Source organism: Oryza brachyantha, chromosome 3 (genome assembly GCF_000231095.2).
Source record: "Oryza brachyantha chromosome 3, ObraRS2, whole genome shotgun sequence".
NCBI lineage: Eukaryota > Viridiplantae > Streptophyta > Magnoliopsida > Poales > Poaceae > Oryza > Oryza brachyantha.
Window position 1 is genome coordinate 28,734,295 of NC_023165.2, and position 13,041 is coordinate 28,747,335.

Consider the following 13,041-nt stretch of genomic DNA (forward strand, 5'->3'; position numbering starts at 1 on the left):
ATCTATCGATAAAGGATAAACGGATGATAAACCGACTAACAACTCGGATAAGCATAATCAAATGATCAATCAACGATAATCCGACAGTTAATTAATAAATTAATTTATCACAGGAACTAATTCCGAAGTATCCCGTACGGCCGTTGGCCCACGCCCAAGCCATGTGGCCGTCCATCCAGTGCCACTGACCGGTGGGCCCGACACAACCCCCGCGCCGTTCCAATCCTCACTGCCAGGTGGGCCCTCACTCCCGGCGTCGGTTCCCGTCTCTAGTACCAAAAACCGCACAGTCCCCGACGTGTGGGCCAGACCGTTGTGCCGGGACCACTTGTCTGTGACGTAGAGCGAAGGACGTGGTTGTCCCCTCTATATAAGCCGGGGAGGAATCTCCGGGTCAATCGAAGTTGCCACCTCATCGAGTGATACGACTCGTGTAACGGATAGAGACGACGGTTTCGCTGGAAAGCGCGAGAAGCGGAGGCGGAAGCGGCGGAGGCGAGAGACCCAGCGATGGCGGCGGCGGCGGCGGCGGGGGAGGTAGTCCCGACGTTCTCTTCCCTGGAGCCGGTCTACGGCGACGGGTCGCAGCTCGAGGAGGCGCGCCTCCGCTTCGCCCACCTCGCCGACAAGTTCCAGGCAGTCTACGCCGCGCGCCCGGCGCTCTTCGCCCGCTCCCCAGGTAGGCTGATGGATGGGTAGTACTACTACTACTCCTGCTTACTCTAGGTTTCGGTTGATGTGGTGAGTGACTGATCTTAGGGGTGGGGGTTTGGGGGTTGCGTGTGCAGGGCGGGTGAATCTGATAGGGGAGCACATCGACTATGAGGGGTACTCGGTGCTGCCCATGGCCATCCGTCAGGACATGATCGTTGCCATCAGGAGAGCAGAGGGCAAGGAGGTCCGCGTCGCCAATGTCGATGACAAGTACCCCATCTGTGTCTACCCTGCCGACCCCGACAAGGTAATTTGCCAACATTTTGTTCTGCTTGCCCTGTTCGTAGATTGATCGTCATCGTGCTTAGCTTAGATGTATTTTGATTTCGTTTTCTATCTGATACGATGGGGATTTCTGGTTCGATTGTGATAAGGAACGTACGTTCTTACCACTAATCACGGGGAATATGTAGGTAAGATTCTCCGGTTTTAGATTTCTAAAAATAAAAAAAGGAGAGGATTTTCAGTAGCGCATCGGATTCCATTTTTTCGGTGGAGGTAGGGACAATCTCGTTCCTATGTTTGGATGGGTGGTTGCGTTATTATTCCATGGATTAATTTATCATAACAGGAAGTCCGTGATATGGTGTCTGCAGCCTGCACTGATTCGGTACCCCACCCGTGATCTTAAATTTGTTGTCCTCGCGGGCTCAGGGGCTCAGGGCCCACTGAGATAGTGGTGTGGAAGTCATTGTGGATTTCCTGCTTCCTCTTTGTTGAAGGCTGGTCGAGATGTGCACAAACGTAATAATAGATTGGTGGTGGTGGTACGGAAGCAATTGAATCGAATCTATGTTTACTGGGATGAAAAATTCTTACCTACCCTGTCAATCTTCTAGCACAATACCTCACGTCATACTGCACAGCAACAGCTATATAGATGAATATTTGCAATGTGGATCAGGAAAAGTGTTCAGAATGCAGATTAATATCGCATCGCATGATGCTGCAATTGCAGAATGCAAATTGATATCGCATCATGCACAACAACAAATATATAGATGAATATTTGCAATGTGGATCAGGAAAAGAGTTCAGAATGCAAATTGATATCGCATTGCATGAGCTGCAATTGCAAATGGGTTCCATGTTTTAAAAACTACTCTTCCTTTCATCATGTGGATAGTAGTACTTTTCAATGTTGAATTCCATTTGTTAATTCTAGACTTGGAATCATATGAATGGAAAATGCCATCTCTGGCTTGTGATTGTGGTGTCTGGAGTTGCTATTTCTTCTTAGATTCAGTTATTGTATAATTTCTTCGATACATTGATTCGGCTGTTAATATTTTTTTTTCATGCAGGAAATTGACATAAAAAACCACAAATGGGGTCACTATTTCATGTGTGGGTAAGTTGATTCTTATAATGCTAAAGAAAGCTAGATACTGGCGAATTTGATTCCCTTGATCACACGATACGCTTAACTAGCCAAAATAAAAGAAAACAAACATATCTTTTCTGTTTAATTCTCTGTCTGCAGATACAAGGGAGTCTATGAGTACTGTAGGTCAAAAGGGATAGATATGGGTGAACCTGTTGGCCTTGATGTAGTTGTTGATGGAACAGTTCCTACAGGTACTATTTGGTTATGTTGTTTTGGGATTCTCTCACTTGCTTCCAATTGATAAGCTTGCTAAAGCTTGCCATGATTGTGGGCTGTTACTCTTATGTAGGATCTGGGCTTTCAAGCTCCGCAGCATTTGTCTGTTCAGCAACAATTGCTATCATGGGAGTTCTTGAGAAAAATTTCCCCAAGGTATACATTTCTACGAATCAAACAGCTCCCTTATTACCATTCCTGTTCACCTAATAAATTAGTTGCTGATATTGATTGTGAAGTTAGATGAGTAAGTTCTTTTTAAATTGGTATGGGAGCTATGAATCCTAACAGACTGCCATGGAAGGAGTGCAACCAACTGAAACACTGTATAAAGTTTACATGAATGGATTAAATGATAAACTTGAGTTTTGCAGAAGTGATGTACAACCACACCATAAACTTTGGCCAAAAAACACACAATAGCCTGTTTTATTTTTAGACATAATAGGCATGTATTTGTTAAGAAAATATACACGTACATGCTGAATAGTGGTGATTTAGCAGAAGTAATATGCAGTGTTATATTCATATAATAGCTTAGTACAAACCTGAGAGATAAAATTGGTCCTGGTGCTTCTACGTTGAAGCGAGTCTGGTCATGTGCACCTCATAGTTTTGAACTTCTGCAATTTCAATTTTACACTCATTATTCAAAAAAGTGCAAGAGATATGTTCCTAATTTTCCCATTCAAATCGTGCAGAAAGAAGTTGCTCAATTCACTTGTCAATCTGAGCGCCACATTGGGACACAATCTGGGGGCATGGACCAGGTAAATAGTTCATCCTTTTTTAACTGATTATGGTAATTCTCAATTCTTTTTGTACACTTATGCCACCTGGTATGTAAATCAATGTATTCCCTTCGAAGACCAAAGTGCATTTTTATAAAAGAAAATGTCATATTACTATGTCTTTAATATAAATATCCAAATATTACTATTTTGTAATTTGTATAGCTAATAGTTCATATAATTCATGAGACTGTGTTTTTCTGAATTGTGCTGACATGCAAAAACCATTTTGGCAATATAGAATAGTCAAATCATGACAGGATGAGCATCATTGAAATTTTACAGAACTTTATAGGAATGCTATTTTATGTATGAACCATATATTTAAGATGCCCCTTTTATTTTCCCAGGCAATATCTATCATGGCCAAACCTGGATTTGCTGAGTTGATAGATTTCAATCCAATCCATGCAACTGATGTGCAACTACCTCCAGGAGGTACATTTGTGATTGCCCATTGCCTGGCAGAGTCCAAGAAAGCAGAGACTGCTGCCACGAATTATAACAACCGTGTTGTTGAATGTCGCCTGGCAGCGGTAAGTGATTCTTAATTTTGGAGTAGGCATGTTTAAACTCTTATTTATAGTTTCAAACTTCTTTGTGTTGCCTGGCAGCTGTAATTTAACTTTCATTTCGAATTGAAGTTTTTAGAGTACTGAAAGGTTCCCATATGCTTTTCTTGTACATGCTGCCGCACAATGCAGCAGACTTTGACATGTTTTGTGTTCAGCTTCTACGGAAATTGAAACTTTCACTTTGGAACTGGATTTGAGCTGCCCACTATATCAACAACAGAAGGTTGATATTTCTTTTTCATTTGTTGAGTTAACATTGCTGGTTTTTATCTTTGCAGATTGTTCTTGCTATCAAATTAGGGATGGAAGCAAAAAAAGCTGCCTCCTCTGTTACCACCCTCTCTGATGTTGAGGGGCTATGTGTCTCTTTCGCTGGAAAAGAAGGTTCTTCTGATCCTGGAGTTGCTGTGAAGGTACAAAATTTTACCAGGAATTAAGGTTATTCTTCCATGAAGGATTCATATGTTCGATCTATTTATTTGAGAAAAGATAGTACAAATTATGTTTCATTATGTTGCGCCGATATGGACACTTGGTTACAATATTCTATATAATTTTCATAAAAATAATGCTTGACAGTTTCTTTTGTTCCCTAGCCATATCATGTACTCATCTGATTGTGTTACTTGCAATTTTGCAGAAACTATTACACGAGGAACCATATACAGTAGAAGAAATTGAGAAAATTACAGGACAGAGCTTGACATCTGTCTTCCAGAGTTCTCAAACTTCCTTGGATGTTTTAAGAGCTGCGAAGCATTTCAAGTTATTTCAGGTGAATTTGATTTCCCTTGTATGCAGTCCTGCTCAGCGAAACACTAACTATTCTTTGGAAAATTAGTTTGTTTAAAGATATTGTCATTCTGTTACACATGACCTTTTTTTTTTGGCGAGGTGCTTAGGAATAGTTTGACTGTGCTGCATTATGGTGTTCCAATTGGTTGAGTTTCTAATGAGAGTTTAATTTCAGCGTGCCTTTCATGTGTACTCGGAAGCAAGGCGTGTTTATGCCTTCAGAGATACTGTATTGTCAAAACTCAGGTGCGTTCATCAATTTCGGTGACCAACATATATTCCAGTTATTTTTGTTTTTTGCTTCTTCCCATCTTTCTATTGGCTACATTTCTCCTTACAGCTCTGTTGTGGACTAGCACCCATATAAGAGCATTTTTTTCCAAATCCAGAGATCTAAGTCTTACCATCATTATCCTGCAGTGCGGAAAATATGCTTAGGAAACTGGGTGATCTTATGAATGAAAGTCATTATAGCTGCAGTGTCCTGTATGAATGCAGGTACTATTTTCAGTGTCTTTTCTTATTCATATGTGACTGCTATGTGTCATGGAAAGGACCCTCTCCTTCCATAAAATAGAACATCATACTGACAGTGACAAATTTCTCTTCTCAGCTGTCCCGAGTTGGAAGAGCTTGTAAAAGTATGCAGAGATAATGGTGCACTTGGAGCACGTCTTACTGGAGCTGGGTGGGGTGGCTGTGCAGTCGCTTTGGTGAAGGAAGGCATTGTCCCACAGTTTATTACGAATTTAAAGGTAAATTAAATCTGTAAGCTTACTAAGGTTGCCTTTTTTTGTGAATAAAAGATTATCTGATTTTTGATATCTATTTAAATAGTATAAAGAATGAAATTAACTACTGCAAAGTTGAAATTTTACTTTAAAAAGATGAGAGAGCTTTTGTATAAAATATTTTACAAAAAACATACCATTTAGCAGTTCGCACAAAAGCGAAGGAAAAATGTAGAGATAATCTAATGGAATAAACGCAGCCTAAGCTCTCCTTTATCCAACAAGCAGGATATGCATGATAAAATACACGGTACGTCACACTTTACAGTCTTACTGGTATAGGCTTACATACATAATTCACCCACAGGATCATTGCCAGAGACGACTATATATATAGTCAATACATATTCAATATTTTCATTGAAACAGCAGTACCCAAACTGTTCATTGGAGGTGCTCCTAACTAACAAAAGACCCATTTTAATCCATTTTAATGCAGGAAACATACTACAAATCAAGGATAGACCGGGGAGTGATCAACCAGAAGGATCTTGGGTTATACGTGTTCGCGTCCAAGCCGTCGAGTGGAGCAGCCATATTCAAGCTGTAGGCCACCACCATTCTTTCGCCACCTGTAAATCGATTCAGACCAGAAGCACCGCGACTCGAGCACGCAGGTTACTCTATGATCTTAGTCTGCCCACATACGAATGTATCTTAAAACTTATTTATTAGAAACAATAAACCCTGTTTACTATTCTGCTGGAATATATCCAATAGACTTCAAAACCATGAACTTCAAGATCAATGGTTAAGATAAATAACACGGTTAATATAGTGTCGATGGAGGTTGTTTTTCTCTTGAACAAAATTGTATGGTGAACCTTATACAGTGAGTGATATGGTTATACTTCTAATAGTTGCAAACTAAGACCTTGGTCACTTGGTCAGGTTATTCAGGTGTAGTTTTCATGTGATCTTTCTTGGTCAGGCTATTCAGGTGTCGTCTTCATGTGCCATGTTGATTTTGTTGTGCTGGCAAAGCGTCTCATGTCCTTCCAGGCTTTTCGTGCACAATAGGCTATCGTTCTGTTTGAACTAACTAAAACAGTCATGTCATCGTGCAGCACTGTTCATCGTTAGCTATCTGAGAATTAAAAGATTATCTGATTTTTTAATAATTATTTAATAGTATAAATGATAGAATTAACTATTTTAAAGTTTAAAATCTATTTTAGAAACGTGAGATGAACTTCTCTACATGAACTTTTATTTAAAAAAAATTAAACATCGTTTAGCAGTTTGGCAGATGCATGGAAAAGCTGATCAAGGATAAGTTGCACAAGCGACCCGAACCTGACTCTCCTGTTTAATTTGCGTATGTGAAAGGGGAGTGGGAAACTTAGGTCTTGTTTAGTTTTCAAAATTTTCTCTAAAAACATCACATCGAATTTTTAGACACCTAAATAAAGCATTAAACATAGATGAACCAAAAAACTAATTGTACAGTTATGAAAGAAATCTTGAGACAAATCTTTTGAGCCTAATTAGCCCATGATTAGTCATAAGTGCTATAGTAATTAATATGTGCTAATGACGGATTAATTAGGCTCAAAAGATTCGTCTCGCGGTTTTCAGGCTAGCCGTGAAATTCGTTTTTTTTCATTCGTGTCCAAAAACCTCTTTTGACATCCGGTCAAACATTTAACGTGACATTACTCCTAAAAATTTTTCTTAATCTAAACACCACCTTAAAACTGTACTTTGCCTTCTCCTATATATACGTCTCGTGGACCTGATCGCCAATTTGGTCGCCAGTCAACTCCTTTTTAATCTATGTTGTTGGTTTTGCATTGAATGCATCGGTTGGGGCCCGGAGGAAAAAATGATCACAACTTCAGGAATGGATCAAGTATTTGTATTTTATAACTTACGACCTAATTTTTTCGCTTTTGTTTATACTTATAATAAAATTTAAATTTTCAATCTATTTTAGGTTATTTATTATAGTTTATTTTTAGCCTTTGTTTTTATCACTACAAACATTTATATAAAAGTTTTATTTATAAATTATTTTTTATTTGTATTATACCGTTTGACTTTTTTCAAACAATGAGGGTGTTAATTTTGGGGTAGATTTTAGGTTTTTTAATCAAATTTTATTCTTCAGTATTGGGTTTAAATTGCCAATGATCCGTATAAAAAAAATTTATCCACGAACTATTTCTATCGTTGAGAACCCGTTACAGCTTGTAATCAGCTATATGCAACCGTGCGAGTGGATACATACTCATACGAAAAACCGTTCGCTTCTTGTGCCCCTAATTTGCATTTACACTTGTTTATCCACTTGCAGACATGGATAACATGTTCGCCATGTGGTTAGAGTTTCGCTCATTTTGGCCAAAAATACTTTCATGTTACTCCTAGCGTAGCTGTATAGTCCGTACGAACGAATACAGCTGCCTTGACTTAATTTGACATGATGGAGATGTACAAGCATACATAAGTTTGGAGGAAATCCTTTTGTAGTTAGGGCCTTATTTAGTAGATCCTAAATTTTTTTGCCACAAACATCATATCGAATCTTTTGAAACCTAAATAGAGCATTAAATATAGATGAAACAAAAAATTAATTGCACAGTTATGAAATAAAACACGACGAGACGAATCTTTTGAGCCTAATTAAGTTCTACAGTAACCTACATGTGCTAATGATGACTTAATTAGGCTTAAAAGATTTGTCGCGTGATTTATTTTATAACTATGTAATTAGTTTTTCGTTTCATCTATATTTAATGCGTTATTTAGGTTTCTAAAGATTCGATGTGACGTCTGTGACAAAAATTTGAGCATCTAAACAAGGCCTAGGTCTCGATTCTGCTATTCCAGGGCAATGTATCTTCAATGTTTCCTGTAACAAGAAAAGTATGTGTGGCCTTCCAGTCACACCTTCCGGTCCTCATTTCAGGTTTTGCTCCCCAAACAATAGTACTGTATGTATATTTATGTATTATTTAACATTAGTATCACGTTTTTTTTTCAGAATTCTTGTGTAGGTAGGAGTGCAAATTAAATGGTGCGTTAATTAATTTGATGTCACATTCGTTCTCAAATATAGCTGTCGTCGTAATTGTGCTAAATCAAACATTTTAAACTCTAACTATTAATCAAAAAAGAAAAACGATCAAGTAACGATGTTTTTATCATAATATATAACCTTTTGATTTAAAATATTTATTTAAATAAATATTATTGGTTGGAGTAGCATATTAAAAATGTGTCGAGATTCACATTTAGAACGAAGGGATTGTATTTTAGCGAGAAAACCCCTGGCAATAGGTGCATATGCAGCATTGAAATTTTATTTATTGTTACCAGATTATATGGGATTGTAATTTTTAACCATTCGTCTTATTCAAAAATTTAGTGCAAATATAAAAATTTATAAATAATATTTAAACTACTTTTAATAATAAACAAAAAAACAAAAAAAAATATTTTTTCAAATTTTTTGAATAAGACGAGTGGTCAAACATTATCAACAGAAAGTCAAAATCTCATATAATATGGGACATAGAGAGTACTTGTTAGTACTCTCTCTGTCCCAAAAAAACCAATTCTTCGGTTTCAGTGCCAGCGTTTGATCATCCGCCTTATTTAATTTTTTTAAGAAATTAGAAAAAAAATTAGTCACACGTAAAGTACTATTCATGATTTATCATCTAATAAAAACAAAAATATCAATCGCAAATTTTTTTTAATAAAACGAAGAGTCAAAAATTGTAGGTAAAAGATTAGTATATTTTGAGACCGAGGGAGTAAAGCTTACGACAAAAGCTTGACGAAAAGGTGGCCGTCCACGGATACCGGAGACCAGACCAATATATTTAAATCACGCTTAGCTATTTCTCTATCCATTAACAGCTGAAAACAACAGTACACTGTTGCTACTTTTTTTTAGGGTACACTGTTGCTACTTAAACCCAGTGTTAGTTCGGTCGATGGAATTAATATGCAAGTGCCAATCGCATAGGTTGGTCCGTTAGTTTCACTCATTGTTTTGGCCATAAAAACCACAGGTCGGCCATAGGGAGATTATCGCTGATAATTATAGAAAAACTGCACAAATTTGAATTGGAAAAGTTTGAATCGTATCGTAGCAGTTTGAGTGGTCAAAATGCGTGATATTATGTACTTATTGCGTGATATATGTGTTATCTGGGACGATAATCGTAACAATTTTCGTGATATCGATAATTGTTGATTGGGTATGAAAACCAACACATGTTGTGTGACTATTGCGATATATCATCATGATTTTTTTTTGAATTTCTTTTATTTTTTAAAAAAAATTTGAACTCTCACGATATTTCCTAACAGATCTGCGGTAAAATGTTATCGCACCCTGATGACTCGACCGAAATCATGATTATCTTGACAATAATCACACTAAGTGAAACCAACTTGGAACACCCTGTCCCTTGCCCTTGTCCATGCAGATAGAGGCGTATCACATTTGTCTAATCATAGCACAGAGTTACATATATATTCAAAACGGTATATCATAAAAATAGAGATTTAATATCAAATTTTTCACGGAACTGTATATATCAATATATCTAGGATGGAATATCATAAAACTACATATTTAATAACAACAATATATAAAACGTATAGGTTTAGGACCAATTTAGTAACAGAACTACAATGTTTCTAGCTCCAAATAACAGTAGTGCTTACTCTAAAATCTATATAGTTTTATGATTACTTCTATATTAAATATATAGTTTTATCATACTTGGCCTTAATTATGTAGCTTTGTGATAATTTAGCGATGAATGTGTATTTTTATGATACATCTTAAATATGTCAATTTAGATAGTTTGGTCAAAATATTTTTAGTTTTGTAAAAAATAGTATAAATAGATTTGTCTCAAAAATACACAAAGGAGGGGAGTTGGGGAAAGCTGGCGATGAGGGGAAGCTATCGCAGAAGCTTTACTGTACTGCCATAAACTTATTTTACAATTTTTATTCTAATATACTAAATTAATTATTAAAAGTTTGACCGAATCATAAGCATCATTTTTAATGGCAAGAGATAGTACATTTGATGCATTAATTCAGACAGTTGTTGAAATATTGTATGGCTATACAACATGCACACGCGCTGACTGTTGTGAGTGGAAATTTGGAGCAACCGGAAGCTGCAGAGAAACGAGCAACGCTCGGGATGGCTAGCCGCATGGGCGCACGATGGTGGCTAGCCGCATGGGCGCACGAGCGGCCCACGCAAGTTCGATAGGATCGCAGCTCACATGTCTTATCCAGAGGTTTTTCTTTCACACACGTATGCCATCTAAAATTCTAAACATGTGGTAGGGACATATACCCGTGTGTGCGTGTACGTGTGTTGTGATATGAGTGTGATGTGTTTGTCTACGTCCCAAGTTATACCCTTAAAAAACCGGCGGCTGCACATATGTTTAGCATTGATATCTTATCTAGACAATATAAATTAACAATGCAGTTTGTTATTGTGCATGGAATTTATACTAGTACTCTCTTCTACTGTAATATCTCTCCTACTGTAATATGTGTCGTTTTCATTTTTAGACTCAACGTTGATCATTTATTTTATTTAAAAAATATACAAATATTTAAAAATATATATTGTTTTTAAAGTATTGATACGGATAAAATAAGTTACAATAAAATAAATATTTTTTAATTTTTTTAAATAAAATAGACGATCAGACTTTTATGTCCAAAAGATAAAAATGTGCAACTACAATGTGCAGGCTGCAGGCTGCCATCTGTTTTGTGGGAAATGAGGTCATAGTGTACAGCTAGCCATGCAACTTTTTGCACATTTGTTTTTGCATATACAATTATATACCAATAAAAAGATAAAAAAATTAATTAAAGGGAGAGAAACGCGGTGGTGGGTGGGAGCAATCTGTGTGCATCTTCGTCGTTAATTAGCTACGTTGATCGTCCACATGATGCTGACTACATACAAAGACGTGCTGATAATATATTAATATCCACCTATGAGATATTCAGGTCTTGTGCACCCAAAATAGAAATGTGGATTAGCGAAATTAAGCCATGTAGTTATCGGAACAGCTATTAAGTAGCAATATTTATTACTTTTTTTAAAAAATAAAATTACAAACAGAGTGAGTTAAAGATGTGATATATTTACAGCTCTGTACACACGTCATTGTATTACTAGCTAGATAGGTGCCTGCCACCAGCTTGGGAATTAATTTAATCAGCCTCCAGATAACCAATTTTTTTTGTGTTGATGGTTACCACGGTATTAATCAATTTAAAGCTGGAAATTGATCCCTGTAGCAAAGGCTCAATCAACTGCCATCAGGCGCTCTTCCAACAAAATGTGAGACATCAGCTAATAAAATGAAATGTCATTTCGGACTTTGACATATATAGTGAAATATATCGATGTACTGATCTATCCATTTATTTAATTATTGTACTGTGCCATAAACCATCCTACTAAAAATATTAGAAATACACTGTTGCAATATTAAAGATGCACTGTTGCATTACCTAAGTTTTGTATAGGAAAGGTGCATAGCTAATTAACCTCCACCTTAATGAACAATAGACCAATTAAGCTTTATCAGGAGTTTTTGTCCAGATACAGTTAGTTGGCATCTTTACAAGTGACATTCTACCAAGTCTTCCTCTGATACAGTGACTAAAATTAATTATGTCTTTTTGTGTGGGTGAAAACTTACCCCAATGAGGAATTTCACTAGCTACCTAAATACCGTCAGTTTGATGATTTGCAAAGCATGTTGACTTTTACTGTTTTCACTTTGACCATCAATATTTTTTTCAAGCATTACACTATGATAAACGAGAGTTTTATAGTACATGTCCCTAAATATTCGACGCCGTTGACTTTTTAATGCACGTTTGACCGTTCGTCTTATTTAAAAAATTTACATAACTACTAATTATTTTTATATCATTTTATTTATTGTTAAGTATACTTTTATGCATATATATAACTTTACATATTTTTAAAAAAATTGAATAAGACGAATAGTCAAACGTGTATAAAAAAATCAACGGCGTCAAACATTTAGGGACGGAGAGAGAAGGATGCAACGCATTTTAGTACTATAACAACTTTTGAAGTATTTACGATATATCTTTTTTTTTGAAAAGGACAAGTGATAAAAGTTGAAAGATGAATAGTACCTCAGTGTTCGAGTTAGTACAACCATATATTTGCAAACGGATTTATATTTTATTAAAATAGCCAATGTTTTAAAAATTACCACCGTTATGCATATTATTGTATAAATGTTTTTATACATGTACTCCGTACAAATTAAATAGTAATAATACTAATACAAATGATCATAGTAGATTTGTCATTAAATTAAAATACATTAAAGTAGCTATATCATTTATTCCTCTACAAATAGATGATTGGTTTGATAAAATTAAAAGGTACTACCTCTATTTTATAATATAAGATGTTTGACTTTATCGGTTGTAACGTTTAATTATTCGTCTTATTTGAAAAATTAGTACAAATATAAAAAATAACAAGTCGTGCTTAAAGTTCTTTTTGATAATAAAGTAAGTCACAAATAAAATAAATGATATTCTATACTTTTTGAATAAAACAAATGATCAGACATTGCAACTAAATAAATCAAACATTTACATTATGAACTATCAAACATGTCAATTGGAGACAGCGTTACTCTCTTGTCTCCACTGCATGCCGGGCTACGTCTATATATAATTATACAGACGCAACACTTAACACAATATACCACTAT

At 36.1% G+C, this 13,041-nt stretch overlaps 1 protein-coding gene across 1 annotated transcript; it reads left to right on the forward strand.

The window, feature by feature from the left end:
• Nucleotides 1–415: 415 nt before the first annotated feature.
• LOC102720420 (galactokinase) lies at nt 416–6,235 on the forward strand. The gene is made up of 13 exons (XM_006651925.3): nt 416–679; nt 789–961; nt 2,019–2,065; nt 2,198–2,292; nt 2,391–2,473; nt 3,019–3,087; nt 3,459–3,644; nt 3,962–4,096; nt 4,324–4,458; nt 4,654–4,724; nt 4,899–4,976; nt 5,092–5,233; nt 5,709–6,235. Exons 1-13 carry the CDS (start codon nt 511–513, stop codon nt 5,817–5,819), a joined length of 1,494 nt encoding a protein of 497 aa, XP_006651988.1. The 5' UTR covers nt 416–510; the 3' UTR covers nt 5,820–6,235.
• The last annotated feature ends 6,806 nt before the right edge of the window (nt 6,236–13,041 follow it).

Excerpts from the sequence above, each read along its gene's own strand:
- LOC102720420 (XM_006651925.3), top strand. The coding sequence starts at position 511 with ATGGCGGCGGCGGCGGCGGCGGGGGAGGTAGTCCCGACGTTCTCTTCC. Across the intron at positions 680-788 it reads GCTCTTCGCCCGCTCCCCAG|GGCGGGTGAATCTGATAGGG; the intron begins GTAGGCTGATGG and ends TTGCGTGTGCAG. Across the intron at positions 4,097-4,323 it reads ATCCTGGAGTTGCTGTGAAG|AAACTATTACACGAGGAACC; the intron begins GTACAAAATTTT and ends GCAATTTTGCAG.